Here is a 15,841-nt window from a genome sequence, read left to right as displayed (position 1 = left end):
ACTAGAGAATCATCAAGATGGACATGTTGACATAGGCTACTTTTTTTGTGAGTTTGTCCGTTCAAATGCAAGACTTGTGAGAGAACTCAATATTTGCGCGCGATGTGAGACTGCGCGCTTTCGGATGAGTGCACAGAGACAGATGTTCCCATTCGCGTCTTCTGGCACTACACGCGGGTGATGATGGTGAAAATCACTGTCCATATTCGAACCTAAGGCAGCACTCGCATGCATTGAACAAAGTTTATAAAGAGAGACCGTTTTGCCCACAATTTTCTTTTATAATCGCTGGTGTTAGTGTACCACTGAGGAGCCCCATCATGAGTCATGACGGGGGATAGCCTATAACTCGCAATACTCCGTAATTTTTGGCCATACAGATAAATGTGAGACATAATTATAAACTATTAATTGTCTACTTTTATTTGTGTACACTCACATGACAACAAAACTTTATGCTTTAGTAAAATAAATAAAAAAGGTGCGCTTTCTATCTGCGAGAATCTGAAACTCGGTGAATACATGACATAAACATGAAACATACGTCTAATGAAAGCTTGAAATCGCTAGATTTAAATCAAATAATTCACATTTTATAGTGAATTGTGGAGCTCACTGGCATAGAGCGGAATATCTAGCGGAGTGTCACGCAACTGTGCTCCGCTCACATGCTCTGATGAAAAAGGTGGTCAGTAGCCTATCCTAAGCGTGACGGTAGAGCGCGACAGCCGTGTGAAATCTGAAAGCAGTGCTTTTCATTTGAAATGTGAGTGTCACAATATTCTGCGGAGTCACTTTGTCGCCATGGGCACGTTTGCAATGTGGGCATGGGCCCGTGTGCGCTGCGGGCCCCCCTGCCGCACGGGCCCCAGTGCGACTGCACTGCCTGCACTGTCTATAGTTACGCCCCTGCCTAACAGTATTGTGTTCATTAGCATACAATTCAATATGTCGTATGGCTTCCTTTAAATAGAAAATTCTGTTCACAATCTTCATCTAAAAATAAACTAAAACTAATCACATAAAACTTTATATTGTGGAAATATATTTACAGAATACTTCACCAGTGTGTACACTCTGCATGCTCTTAAAACACATAGCAAACACACTACATTTTTCTTTATATAAAGCTGGGAGAGAAAGAGCAGACGGTGTTTGTAAGAGGCAGAGAAGATAATGCTGCTGGTGCCGACAGTGGAGGCCATAAAGAGACTCGGTGATTGACAGAGACAGACAGCACCAACAGCTGAATCTAAGAATGGAGAAAGCAGCAGAGAGGGATGAACATACAGTACAAAGGTTAGAGCTAAATATGGCTGAATTGAAAAGCACCCCAGTAACTGCACAGTATTTACTGACATTTATACAGCAGTGAACCACTGACATTTTAAGAGCACTACTTGATCGAAGCTCATCCTGAAAAGAGCACTAAAATATGATACCGAGATTTTTAAGGGTCACATTCCCATTCGCTGTTGTGATCATTTACCAGTTGGTCCACTACAACAACAATACCGTTACAGAGCATTTTCACACAGAAGTCTAATTGCAACATGACACCCGCCAACACGAATGTACAGAAGGCGACAACATTTCTTTTTCTGTTCTGAGGGGGTGGGGAGTGAGTGTGCCATGTGGAAGGTGCAAGAGACCCTCTTAGAGCACTTGTGCTGCTAGAAATGACAGAGACCCACGGATTAAAAGAACATGGAAATCAAGAATGAACTGGATTTTCTTTCTCTTGGATACAAGGTGTAAACGGAAGTTGTTGGCTGCAAGCACATAAAGGGGAGTGCTCCCAGATTTCCGGAAAGATAAAGATCAGAAGAGAAATAGGCGTGAAAATCTCCTGAAGGTTAGAGAACACCAAGTAAAAGAAGAGGAAAGAACTAAAGTAGCACATGCCATTTTTATACCTGGATTAAATGCATCAATATATGTGACTAACTACAGAAGCATATCTAAAACATGCATTGCTAAAAAAGAAAAGAAAAAGTGATTCCAGTGAATGAGAACATCCTATTGCAAACAATCCATTGGAAAAGACATTTGAATTATTCATTGGACATGCTTACTGTTGGATTACTTACATAAAATCACTGTGTATTCTTTACTTTTACATTAGTGGAATTTTAAAACTCTGACACATTGCAGCTGTCACTGAGGACATATTTATAGGATTCTGAGAGAAACTGGACTCTTAACAACAAACAATCCATATTAACTGTAATTCAGTGGTGTGGTTAAGGAAAAATACAAATGTTTTTAAACTCTATCCTTGTGGTCATTACTGACCTGGCAGCTGGACTTCTTGGCAATGCATCATTTCGACGCCATTTTCATTTGTTCGTGTCAGCTTTGCTTTTGTTTGGGCCCCTCCTGAGTCTATGGGTTTCCCATTATAGTGTGTTTGCAAAGAGGACTCACTTTCTCTACAGGTAAGCATCACAAACACAAATGTGTAAATGAATGTCATTAAAATTAAATTAAGCAATATGACACTGGTGTTCTGCAGCCAATCAAAACAGCATGACTGCAAGTGAGACATTGCTTCTACAAGTTTACAAACCTGATTCCAAAAAAGTTGGGACACTGTAAAAATTGTGAATAAAAAATAGATTCAAATTTCAATCTTTTATTCAGAATTCAACATAGATGACATCAAATGTTTAAACTGAGAAAATGTATCATTTTAAGGGAAAAATAAGTTGATTTTAAATTTCATGGCATCAACAAATCTCAAAAAAAGTTGGGACCAGTCCATGTTTAACACTATGTGGCATCCCCTCTTCTTTTTATAACAGTCTGAAAATGTCTCTAGGGACTGAGGAGAAGGGTTGCTAAAGTTTAGGAATAGGAATGTTGTCCCATTCTTGTCTAATACAGGCTCCTAGTTACTCAACTGTCTTAGGTCTTCTTTGTCGCATCTTCCTCTTTATGATGCGCCAAATGTTTTCTATGGGTGAAAGATCTGGACTGCAGACTGGCCATTTCAGTACTCGGATCCTTCTTCTACGCAGCCATGATTTTGTAATTGATGCAGTATGTGGTCTGGCATTGTCTTCCCTGAAAGAGAGGTCGTCTGTATAGGAGCATATGTTGTTCTAGAACTTGGATATACCTTTCAGCATTGATGGTGCCTTTTCAGATGTGTAAGCTGCCCATGCCACACACACTCATGCAGCCCCATACCATCAGAGATGCAGGCTTCTGAACTGAGCACTGATAACAACTTGAGATGTCCTTGTCCTCTTTAGTCCGGATGACATGGCCCAGAGAAAATGCCTGCGCTTCTGGATCATGTTTAGACATGGCTTCTTTCTTGACCTATAGTTTTAGCCGGCAACAGTGAATGGCACGGTGGATTGTGTTCCTTTTTCTGGAAGTAATCCTGAGGCCATATTGTCATTTCCATTACAGTAGCATTCCTGTATGTGATGCAGTGCCGTCTAAGGGCCTGAAAATCACGGCATCCGGCATGTGGTTTTCCTGCGTTACCCTTACACACAGAGATTGTTCCAGATTCTCTGAATCTTTGGATGATATTATGCACTGTAGATGATGATAACTTCAAATTCTTTGCAATTTTTTTTCTGAGAAACTCCTTCCTGATATTGCTCCACTATTTTTTGCCGCAGCATTGGGAATTGGTGATCCTAAGCCCATCTTGACTTCTGAGAGACACTGCCACTCTGAGAGGCTCTTTTTATACCCAATCATGTTGCCAATTGACCTAATAAGTTGCAAATTGGTCCTCCAACTGTTCCTTATATGTACATTTAACTTTTCCGGCCTCTTATTGCTACCTGTCCAGACTTTTTTGGAATGTTTAGCTCTCATGAAATCCAAAAAAGCCAATATTTTGCTAACTTTCAACATTAGATATGGTATCTTTATTATGTTGTGAATAAAATATAACTTTGAGATTTGTAAATTATTTCATTCCTTTTTTATTCATAATTTAAAGTGTCCCAACTTTTTTGGAATCGGGTTTGTATATTGAGTAACTTACATTTTTTTAATTGTCCTTAAATAAAAAAATAGCATATTGTGATAAAGTTCATTATTTTCCATAATGTAATGATAAAAATTAAACTTTCATATATTTTAGATTCATTGCACACCAACTGAAATATTTCAGGTCTTTTATTGTTTTAATACTGATGATTTTGGCATACAGCTCATGAAAACCCAAAATTCCTGTCTCAAAATTCTTGTCTCAAAAAATTAGCATATCATGAAAAGGTTCTCTAAATGAGCTATTAACCTAATCATCTGAATCAACTAATTAACTCTAAACACCTGCAAAAGATTCCTGAGGCTTTTAAAAACTCCCAGCCTGGTTCATTAATCAAAACCGCAATCATGGGTAAGACTGCCGACCTGACTGCTGTCCAGAAGGCCATCATTGACACCCTCAAGTGAGAGGGTAAGACACAGAAAGAAATTTCTGAACGAATAGGCTGTTCCCAGAGTGCTGTATCAAGGCACCTCAGTGGGAAGTCTGTGGGAAGGAAAAAGTTTGGCAAAAAACGCTGCACAACGAGAAGTGGTGACCGGACCCTGAGGAAGATTGTGGAGAAGGACCGATTCCAGACCTTGGGGGACCTGCGGAAGCAGTGGACTGAGTCTGGAGTAGAAACATCCAGAGCCACCGTGCACAGGCGTGTGCAGGAAATGGGCTACAGGTGCCGCATTCCCCAGGTCAAGCCACTTTGGGCTACAGAGAAGCAGCACTGGACTGTTGCTCAGTGGTCCAAAGTACTTTTTTCGGATGAAAGCTAATTTTGCATGTCATTCGGAAATCAAGGTGCCAGAGTCTGGAGGAAGACTGGGGAGAAGGAAATGCCAAAATGCCTGAAGTCCAGTGTCAAGTACCCACAGTCAGTGATGGTCTGTGGTGTCATGTCAGCTGCTGGTGTTGGTCCACTGTGTTTTATCAAGGGCAGGGTCAACGCAGCTATCAGGAGATTTTGGAGCACTTCATGCTTCCATCTGCTGAAAAGCTTTATGGAGATGAAGATTTCCTTTTTTCAGCACGACCTGGCACCTGCTCACAGTGCCAAAACCACTGGTTAATGGTTTACTGACCATGGTATTACTGTGCTCAATTGGCCTACCAACTCTCCTGACCTGAACCCCATAGAGAATCTGTGGGATATTGTGAAGAGAAAGTTGAGAGACGCAAGACCCAACACTCTGGATGAGCTTAAGGCCGCTATCGAAGCATCCTGGGCCTCCATAACACCTCAGCAGTGCCACAGGCTGATCGCCTCCATGCCACGCCGCATTAAAGCAGTCATTTCTGCAAAAGGATTCCCGTCCAAGTATTGAGTGCATAACTGAACATAATTATTTGAAGGTTGACTTTTTTTGTATTAAAAACACTTTTCTTTTATTGGTCGGATGAAATATGCAAAAAATTTTAGATTTTTTTTAGGTTTTCATGAGCTGTATGCCAAAATCATCAGTATTAAAACAATAAAAGACCTGAAATATTTCAGTTGATGTGCAATGAATCTAAAATATATGAAAGTTTAATTTTTTATCATTACATTATGGAAAATAATGAACTTTATCACAATATGCTAATTTTTTGAGAAGGACCTGTATAAACTATATTTTCTATATGTGTTTTGAATGAATCTCTCAATGACTTGCCCATAAAGAGCAGTATCTGAATATGCATGTTCCCATACTGTATAGTAGACGTATGAGTGTATGAAAATAGTATGAGTGAATATTTATTTTACTGACTTTAAAAAGTGTGTTCTGTATTGTATGAACCAAGAGCATTTCTAACTAGAAGCACAGGCCCCCCCATCAAAAAAGTACCTATAATTTGAGACTCTTTTTTTCTTTCTTTATAGAGAAATAAGTTGTGTTTACCTAAAATACAGAGTCGTTCACAAGCTGCAAGAAACAACTGCTTCATTACTGAATACAAGACACGGTGCTTAATATTAATTAATGTCATTCACCATTCATTTTTAGGGTTTTCCTGCGCTCAGGCTGGGGCTGGACCTGCATCTTTGTTGGCTCTTTTGTCTTCGTCCTCTCATTCTCAGTTCGTCGCTCACTCACAATTTCCCTGCGACACCTTTCTCGGCTAGCTGTGGCAGGGGGATTGTGGCTGGGCTTCCGCAAACTGCTTTGTCTATTGGAGAATGCCACCGGGAGCTGTTATGAGCCCCTCAGCTCCACTCTTGAGCTGGCTTCAGGGACCAATGGAGATGGCCAACCTTTATTGCTTTTACGGGAAGGTGAAACAAAGGATGTCTGTGTTCGCTCTGGCATGTTGTGGCGTGGCTATGAAGTATCTGAAGATGCCCTCCTGCTGTGTTTGTGCTGCCTGCTTCTAGCTGAAGAGATTGCAGTATTTGGGCCATACCTTAGCCTGGGTGGACCCTCTGAAGCCCCACTGCGCATCCTCTTCCTGTTCTGTGTCCTGCTGTTGAGTCTCTGGGTGTTCCTGCTGCTCTGTCTGCTGGCTTATTTCCCACAGTTTCCTACTCAGCTTCTGGGAGGTGCTTTGGGTTGTTTGAGCTGGAGAGCATTGTATCAGGGCTGGTACCGACTTGGACCTAGTTGGTACTGCCCCGGGAGGCCAGGGGTGGGACTTTTGTCTACACAGAGCAAACAGGATGAGACAACTGAGACTCTGTGTGAAACTAACGCTAAAAACATTAACTGAGGAATTAAAGCTTGGCTGAATTTGGGCTAATTATATGTAATGTTGTATTATACCAGTGAAACCTAGAATATACAGCCAAATCTCTGCCACTACAAAATGAATGTACATTTGATATAATTGCAGGTATTTATACATTTCATTCAACATACATGCTAAATACTCACTAAGTCTATCTTTATTTTCATTATCAGGGTTTTCAACATCATAGGTGGGGGTCAAAGAGGTGCAGGGATAGTTAAGTCCAAATTTTAAAAAAGTATTCATTTACTCATCCATGTCATTCCTAACCTGTATTTTATTTTTTTGCATGATTTCCAATGCCATTTGAACCTCATTTGCCTGCAAAATATATTTTGCGTCAGAGGAAATAAAGCCAAACACATTTGGAACATCAGGTGAACTATCCCTTTATTGATTTATTTGCCAATAGTTTTACTGAACTGACACTGACAAATTAAGAGACAAGTGAGACATAACATTAATTTATTAGGTTCATCCTTGACAATCGCAGTTTGTTTTTTATTACAAAAATACTCAGAATTTCTGAAAATCAGCTTTAAATAAAAAAACTTGTGATTCAATTATGCTCAAACGCATATGTAATGTAAGGACAGATATTAATTTTGGGTCAGTGTGGTATTCATTTTTATGCAGTTGCCATGCTTTGACAATGCTAAAAATGACCCATCTCTTAAAGCTTTCATAAACCATCATTTAGTCTCACGGCAGACAAAATGGGGTATATTTAAAGAGATATAAATGCCAATTTGGACCACACAATTTTTAATACCCACAAAGCATGCTTCAAATTTCTAATGGAAAAGTTTAATAAGGCAAGAGTAGGAATAGCTCCCAGTTAAAAATGACAATGGTAATAAAGTAGATTCTTTCCATACATCTTAAAAAACCTGTTCAACAAAACCTTAACTTTGAAAAGAAGAAAAAGGGTGATGAGACGCACGAAGAAAAACGTCTTGCCTGCTGGGATGAAGCTCCAAATAAAAGACTGAAAATGAGAAAACATTCTCTGAAAACTTGCTCAGAGCATTATAAAAAGGCATGTTCCTTCACAAAGTATAATAATAATCCAGGACGGTGGTTGGTACAGACAGTCAGGAACCGTTCATCATAGGAATTTCAGACGTGACATTGTCCAATGGCTGCCAGTGGCAATCCATGAGTGAATCATAGAGCTCCTCACTGCGCTCCATGTATTGCTTATTTAATGCATCCACATCCACCTGCAGGTTTGGGTCTGAAGGAGAACGAAAGATGGTGATTAATGCACTGATGTGTATTCTTGCTATAGAGAGTATGCATTGACATCCCTTTTCCACAAGAACACGCCCCCTCAGCCGGGACTGAGTGGCAAACCTGCCTGCTGCACAACTGCATTTAATCAGGAAAATGCGAAAACGCCAACAATTAACAGTTTAAACTAAAGGTTGGACTCAATAGTTGTCCTTACAACTTCCATGGATATTGACATGCAGCCAGGATTCGTCATTCTGACATTTATATGAGCCTGATTTTGATGCCGGGGAAATGCACAAAACAAATTTGCCTTTGAATGTTTTATATAAAATACAATATAGGTAGGTCTAAATCCAGGTGATCACTTATAGCAATGATATAAATAGTTTCATACTGCACAGCCCTATAATTTTTTCAGTGTTTATTTAAAAACATCCAATCATCCAGAATATAAGATGGGACATATTAAATAGATGAGTTTGTTGTCAATACAATATATAGGGTATAATTTTACCCTATAATTCAACATTAATAAAATGATATAAATCCACATTTCGCTCGTCCAATTGTTTCTGTGAAATGCAGAGAATAATTTGCTTCACTTTTCTGTAGCTTTCAGTAGTCTATAAAAATATACCTCGGTATCTTGTCAAATCTATTTGTATTGTCAATCTCAAAGCTCTTTCCTGTTTTAGATGTGTTGTGTTCGTTTTTCATAGCATTCACACTAGAATCCAACTCAGCAGGCATAATCGGAGTCACTCCAGCTGACAGGGACGTCACATGCGTTCCCTCTACAGTCAACAATTTGGTAATTTAATCAGTGGAACTAAATATTACCTTCAGCAGGGTCCTCGTCAACATCCTCAGTGCCATCATGGGACTGTTAAAGCAAAATAAAGACGGTCAGTCCCAGAACAGAAATGGTTTAGAATAACAACTCACACAATATTTATTAATCTTCTGTGTTTGCTGTATTAATAATGGAGCTAAGATACCTCTGTGGATCCCTGCATGTCAGGGGTGATGGGGGGAACTCCCATAGGTGGGGGCATCATCCCGTGAACTGGCGGGGGGGTAGCATACGGGTTATATCCGTAGTTGTAACCGCTGTACTGATCATAGCCCCACTGTGGATAGTAGCTGTTATAGGGCTGTTGATAGTACTGCTGTTGATAGTTGCTGTTGTAGCTGTTATTCTGATTGTGGTAACTGCTTGATTTGTTGCTAAAATGTAAAAGAGAATATATTAAGATTTCATATGCATTTGTCAGGTTTAAATATCAGGAGTGACCATAAATGTACATCAAAATATAAGAAAATTACAAATGTAATTGTAATTTTTTTTTTTACCATTTAGATATTAAATCTTCAATTTATTTCTTAATGTCAAACATTAAACAAAATCACATGAAATGTACCCTTTGTTGACAGCGATGCTTATCCTGATGGATTTTCCTCCCAGGCCGGATGCATTCTGAAACTCCTCAAGGGCTTTCTTCTGTTCATTCTCATCGCTAAACTTTACGAAGCCATAACCCCTGTACATTTGAAAACACTAGATCATCAGCACCCATCCTCTCATTTTTCATGTGCCTCATCATGCAGTATATACATATTTCAATATGTATTCAAAAAGTAAAAAAATTATTTGATTGTAGAACTGAAACTTCTCTTTTACTTTTAACATGAAGTAGCATCACTTCAATTGTGAGTTGCTCTTGCTTACCCTATATGGGGAAAACAATAGTTTTAGCAGATTTGTAACAACGGCAAATCACATCCATGTATTGCTGGCCCTTTTTTTAGGAGAGGGAGGGAGGGTAAAGAGTAATCGACTGAAAATAAGCTTTTAGAAAATGAAAAAGGAAAACCTCATTCTGTGGTGAAGATCAGTAGGTCAAACTGTCAGAGAAAGCCACGTAAGGTTATGCAGGACATTTGTGATGGCTAAAACATTTCATACCTGGAGTTCCCATAGGGATCAGTGACAACTTTGGCTCCTTTGCATGAAGGGAATTTTTTCAGAAAAAACTGATGAAGCTGGTAGTCATCCACTTCTGATGTGAGATCTCCAACAAAGACAGAGAATTCTGGCCTGATGAAGAAAGAAAACTACATAAAGTAAAACAACCTCCACAATTTAAAGCTACACTGTGTGATATTTCCCCCCATCTAGCGGTGAAAAGGTATATGACCATCCAGCGAATATTTCCAGTTTCAGTTCCTCTCAATTCTGATTTCATTTTAACTCCTACGGTGGACGATTTAGTCCAAGATTAACATGGCTTCCAGTTTGACCTCGTTCATGACTGCCATCGAGTGTTAAAACGCGAAAAGCGAAGCTTGAATTTACGGGTATGTCCCTTTTTGGCTAATGTACTTTCAAGATGGAGGGGCAACATGGCGACCGGCATTCGAACTCCTCACCCGTATGTATTTTCAATGGCATATTATAAACTTACGAAAATAGTTTACTCGATAGAAGTAAATATACATTAATGAGCACATATACTTTTGAAAGAACTAAGTGCTTTTAGCTAAGAATAAACTAAAAAAGTTACACAGTGTAGCTTTAATATTTTTTAAGGCGACAATGTAAAATACACAAAAAAGCAGCTGGGTCAATCTGTGTTAAATCAAAAAAAAAAATTGGAAGCTTTCCCAGTTAGACATTTTCTAAAGAAAGTCAAGTATTAATAGTGATGAAAGCCAAACTATTTAATGTCATGTATGAGTATTTACTAATAAATATTTTAGTAATTGACCATTTCATACTATGGCACTGACAGTAAGGCCCTTTTTCAATCCCAGAGCTATGGCGACCTCAACGTGGAAGACTCAATGAGTAAATTGTTCAATTGTAGGCTACAAAATTTCAGAGGTTAAAAAACCAAATGTGGATCACTGCATACAGCTGATACTTCTTTTAAAGAGCAATGTCTGAAGAGCAAATTATGTCAAAACTGGAAATGCATCTCATTTCCTTCTATCAAAATAACTGCATAGACTAACAGTGGTTCCCAATCTTTTCCAAATCACGGCCCACACAAACAAGTTTCTGCAGCAAGAATATTAACACACCTGACTACGCATTGCGTTGGTTAAAGAGGGCTTTGCTATGCCGTCACTGTGAATAATTTAAATTTTGAGAGTGAATTCTGCATTTGCGATGTGTACATAGCCATCAATCAATGAAGTCGTCTACACTGCACACTAAATCTTGCCTCAACACTTTGTTAAACTGAGAGGATTTGCAAGCTTGCATAACAAGCACTAAACAAAAACCCCGACTTGAGCATAAGTGGATTCTGACAGTCTTACACGCAATTGGCTGTTGCGTTCAAGAAAGCTACAGATATGTCTGTGATTGGCTACATTGCTAAATACTGCAAAATCATGTTTTAAAAAAATAAAATAATAAAAAATACCCACATCTGTTTGCCATCTGTTGCCAATATCCTATTATTCCCACTTCAACTGAAGGTGCTCTTGCTTTCATTTGATATTTGTGGTGGAACCAGGCTTGACTGAGCCTCAAGAGACCCTGGCACATAACAATTAGAACTTAAATATAAACTAAAATCTTTGTAACTCTAATGCAAAGGTTGGTGTTGTTTAGCATTTACTAAGAATTGTATGTTGGGCTGAAGAAGAAAAAAATTGCACGCTGAGATCAGGCTTAATGTGCAGCTTATTCTGATAAAATTATATCGTTTAAAAGCTGCATTGCAACTTAATTTTAGCAACAGCTTGTTCTCGCTCCCACACATATAGTGGCACTAGTACTACTTTATTTGCCTTTTTTAGCTTTATTTTTAGTCTTTTTGATGTCGGTCACTGCTGTAGATTTATCCTTACTTGGAGATGAAGAAAGAGCTGCTTTTATCCTTTTCAGCGACCCTGTTGATAACCATTTATCCATGTTTAAATCTGTTGTAGCCCACAGTGACTGTATGCAGCAAAAGTATGGTAGATAAATTGGTGGTTTATTCTAACATGACTGAACAGCGAGTTTAAATACACAGTATTGGTTCAATATTTATTTTTGTTATTAAATTATCATATTAGACATTTTAACATACATCAACGAAATTAATATTTGTATTAATAGCAGGTTAAATGGAGGCAACCATGTAATATCATTGCAACCCACAGGGAGGCCACATACCATCAATTTCTTTTTCCAAAGTTTCTTGCCTGCAACTCAAGTATTATTATAGATCTCTCACTATTCTTATTGATTCTGGTTTTTGGTTATTTGTCTGGAGCTATCAAGAGTTAACAGACCTAAATTTAATCTACAAGATAGGGGGATAGGGGGAAGATATGTATATTGGTAAAAAAATAACGGTATATCAGATGTAGGCAAAAAAATCCAATATCGTGCATGCCTAATAATGACGTTGTCTTTTATTTCTCATCCCGAAAATTTGGCTTTAAATTTTAGGTGAAATTTTTCATTTTAAACCCCTCTACAAAATAGTGGATTACTTAGTAAATATCCATATATGACCTTTGATATTTTTGCTTTCATCCCTATTTTCATTAGTCTTTCTTCAAAAAATATTAACAAAATGAAAATCGAGTCAACCACCTCTGCATAGAATGACCCAGCTGCTTTCTGTTTGGTTTCCAAAAAAATAGATCAGAAACCAAAATGTTATCCTGGACATTGCATGCTTACCCAGGCTCTGGCCTTTTCCCATAAGTTGCATAGTTTAGCTTGAACTTCCTGGGCTGAAATGAAAAGAAATACAACCATTGAGCAAATGGAATGATACTTTGCCTGTAGTATGGACATAATTCGCTAACAAAGCATCTTATTATTTAAGTAAGGAAGCTATTATTTCCACATACCTCCACCAATCAGTACTGGCTTTATCCCATTCGTCAGCTAGTTCCTAACAGAGTTTATTCACCAGCTTCAAACAAAGTCATTTTATAAACAGCCTCAACCACCTTCCTTAGGGAAGAAATTGAGCTCTGTAACTTTCCCATCACTAGTAATATATAGAGTAATAACTGAAATGTCTCATATGAGGTGGGGGCCATGCTGGATATGCCTTCCTATAATAATCTAAATGCATGAATGTATTGAAATCAAATATAGATTAAATTGTATAGATGAACTATACAATTTAATGGGTGCAAGTTCAGCGTCTCACCGGATTTGATCCTGGAACCAGCTTGCCATTAAGCCTCTGCACACAACGATCAACGCTGGCCTCATCTGACATCTCCACAAAACAGTATCCAGCCGAGCCTCTGAGGAAACACAGAACAGGTATTTGAAAGTCAGATAAAAAGAAGAAAGGTATAAGACTGTGTACATATTACATTGAGTGAGGGAAAGAACTACAATCCTAAAAAGCATGGCAAAAGACAAATCAGTTTTGCATTTAATGAATTATTTATATTTACCTTGGTTTGAAATATTTATCTGAGTCTATTTCCTCTTCTTTTTTTTTGAGTGTGCCTGTGATATGATGATGATGGGATGATATGAGCAAATATCCAATCATATGCACTAAAGCTAGGGGGTGTTTAGCCCCTTTTTAAAGCCTTGCCGGTTACACATTTCATTTGCGTTTTTCATGCGCTGAACGCCTGTCAAACGCGCGTTTACTGGACTTAGTAGTCTTACTGCGGTAATACTGTCAAATAACACAAGGTTAAAATATATAAACACAGTCGCTTATGTCTAAAGTGAAATTAAAATTGCGTGGGTCTGTATACGAGATGCGAGCAAGTCTTAGCAGCGCAGCCAGCGATTGTGAACACTTTTCCTTAAAGAGACAGTTCGCCTTTAGAATTATGTTTAATAAAACAACTAAAAACAAAAAGAAAAATCACTTACTGCTTTTGCATAATGTAATAATACAGTAGCTTTCAATCAATGTATAACGTATATTGAAGACTGTGTAGTTTTAATTTTAGCTGTAATTGGTTCAATTTCATACTTAAATGCTACTGTACATCTCTGAGCTGTCACTGTAAATCATATATATTATACATTAGGAATGTGTACAAGGTTTTTTTTAAAGTAAAGTTTAAGTAATGTTTTTCAGGTCTTTTAAGTAAAACAAAGAAAAAGTATTGCAATAAAAATATTTTCCTCTTAACCTCTTTCTATTCCTGTCGCCTAAGAATAGAATAGCAAAAATAGTAAACCGAGGTATGTAGTGAACCGTGGACTAACTGTATTGTTGCATCCCATATTATATATATATACACACACACAACACTTTTTTTTTTGCAGACTATATATATTATTTAACTGTCATTTGTAGTGCTCCATGATAGTGAGCAGGTGCTAAACATTGGTGTGATTTGCTTGCTGCGATTCTCTGATTGGTGATTTTTTTACTGCAAAATCACAGGTGATGTAATTTTTCACCAGGAATTCCAATGTTAAACAATTATTCAAAAATGTAATTCAAATCATGCCAATGGTTTCAACCTCTATAGTAGTTATATCTTTTCAGACTGACACAAGAGTTATATAGTGTTAGAGATTTCACACATATATATTCCAGGACAGCTACATATTCCCGTATCTTTGTGGTGTATCAAGAGCTATGGTATACAGGAGTAACTGTCAATGGAAAAGGAAGCTGTCTGAAAGTGATGTCAGGGGAGGGGCTGGATCAGTTATGGTTTGGACTGCACTATCATGCCGTATCCTACAGTACATCTAATGGTTCAAACATGAAGGGGGTGCCATGTATCAGCATGACAATGCACCAAAACACACAGCAATGCTGGTGACAGAATGGTTTGATGAACATCCCCCATAGCCTGCACTGTCACCAGATCGAAATGTTTTTGAGCCACTGTTAAGGGACTTGTATCTGTTATTCGCAAGACAAATTGATGCCATTTGGCCACAAAAGGAGTCCCTAGACCATATAAATGATTGTGGTCTAAAACCAGGCATTTCAGTATCATTCTCAAACCCCTGTAAGTTAATGTCAAAAATCCCTTTTGAGAAAACAAATGGGTTATTTTACATCCGGAACCCACTGTACTATTTAGAGAAGGGATGTAATCTTACCCGGTAACTCGATGTGTAATAATTTTGACACCGTAGGCAGTCTCCCCCATTGTGCTGAAAGCTTGCTTAATGAAGTTTTCATCCATGTATGGGTCTAACTGAAAAACAAATGATAAGATTAATAGCCTGAAATATATTTCCAGTATATCTATGTCACCATGTTGTCAATATGCAAAACATGTTAATGATTTACAAGAGAAATCAGAAAACAAAAAAGTGCGTCACGTGTCCGTTAACAGCGCAAGCAAAAGCGACATAAAACTTCACACGACCAAATTGACTTAACTTACAGTTTAGTTAGTTAGACAGTGTTGTTTAACTTGAAATCATAACCCGGACATGCAGTTTGTTTTTCATTATTTATACTACGACACAGAAGCACTTATGAAAATATAAAAGGCTTGTCGAGAATAATCATGAGGCAACAAACTACGGATTAATTAAAACTATATTTACAAAATACGAAAGAATATTAATTTACATCTGGTTTACAAACAGTATTTATTTCTGTAGTGACTGGTTGTGTTTACTTGTTCTGGCCTGTTTGTCGTTCTTGCGTAACATCGAGCTAACACCACATGCTGATATTTTCTACATACTCGTTGAATTATCGAAGAAAATAAAGCAAAACCACAATACATACATCACCCATCCATAAGCTTGTCATTCTGTTAAACATCTTGGCGTTTAAAACTGTTGCACCCCAGAGGTTTGTGAAATCAAACGATAGCTGGCTGCTGAATTTGCGTGGCGGTTCGTGAAGCTAGCAGAACGTTTACTGGAGACACACTTCCGCTTCCGGCCGCGCAGCTCTGTTTCTGATCATCTGATCCAGT

At 38.1% G+C, this 15,841-nt stretch overlaps 2 protein-coding genes across 2 annotated transcripts; one reads left to right on the top strand and one right to left on the bottom strand.

Moving 5' to 3' along the window:
- The first annotated feature begins 918 nt into the window (after positions 1-918).
- Positions 919-7,092, top strand: fitm1l (fat storage inducing transmembrane protein 1, like). The gene is made up of 2 exons (XM_067453795.1): positions 919-2,438; positions 5,995-7,092. The coding sequence occupies exons 1-2, from the start codon at positions 2,260-2,262 to the stop codon at positions 6,692-6,694; spliced, it is 879 nt and encodes a 292-aa protein (XP_067309896.1). The 5' UTR covers positions 919-2,259; the 3' UTR covers positions 6,695-7,092.
- A 68-nt stretch (positions 7,093-7,160) lies between these two features.
- On the bottom strand, positions 7,161-15,808 carry trnau1apb (tRNA selenocysteine 1 associated protein 1b). The gene is made up of 9 exons (XM_067453794.1): positions 15,649-15,808; positions 15,006-15,103; positions 13,117-13,216; positions 12,636-12,688; positions 9,915-10,046; positions 9,370-9,489; positions 8,947-9,175; positions 8,789-8,831; positions 7,161-7,949 (listed from the first exon to the last, which is right to left on the bottom strand). The coding sequence occupies exons 1-9, from the start codon at positions 15,682-15,684 to the stop codon at positions 7,807-7,809; spliced, it is 954 nt and encodes a 317-aa protein (XP_067309895.1). The 5' UTR covers positions 15,685-15,808; the 3' UTR covers positions 7,161-7,806.
- Between the last annotated feature and the right edge of the window lie 33 nt (positions 15,809-15,841).

Source organism: Pseudorasbora parva, chromosome 9 (genome assembly GCF_024679245.1).
Source record: "Pseudorasbora parva isolate DD20220531a chromosome 9, ASM2467924v1, whole genome shotgun sequence".
NCBI lineage: Eukaryota > Metazoa > Chordata > Actinopteri > Cypriniformes > Gobionidae > Pseudorasbora > Pseudorasbora parva.
The sequence above is the reverse complement of the archived record's forward strand: the minus strand, read 5'-3'. Positions and strand labels throughout refer to the sequence as shown.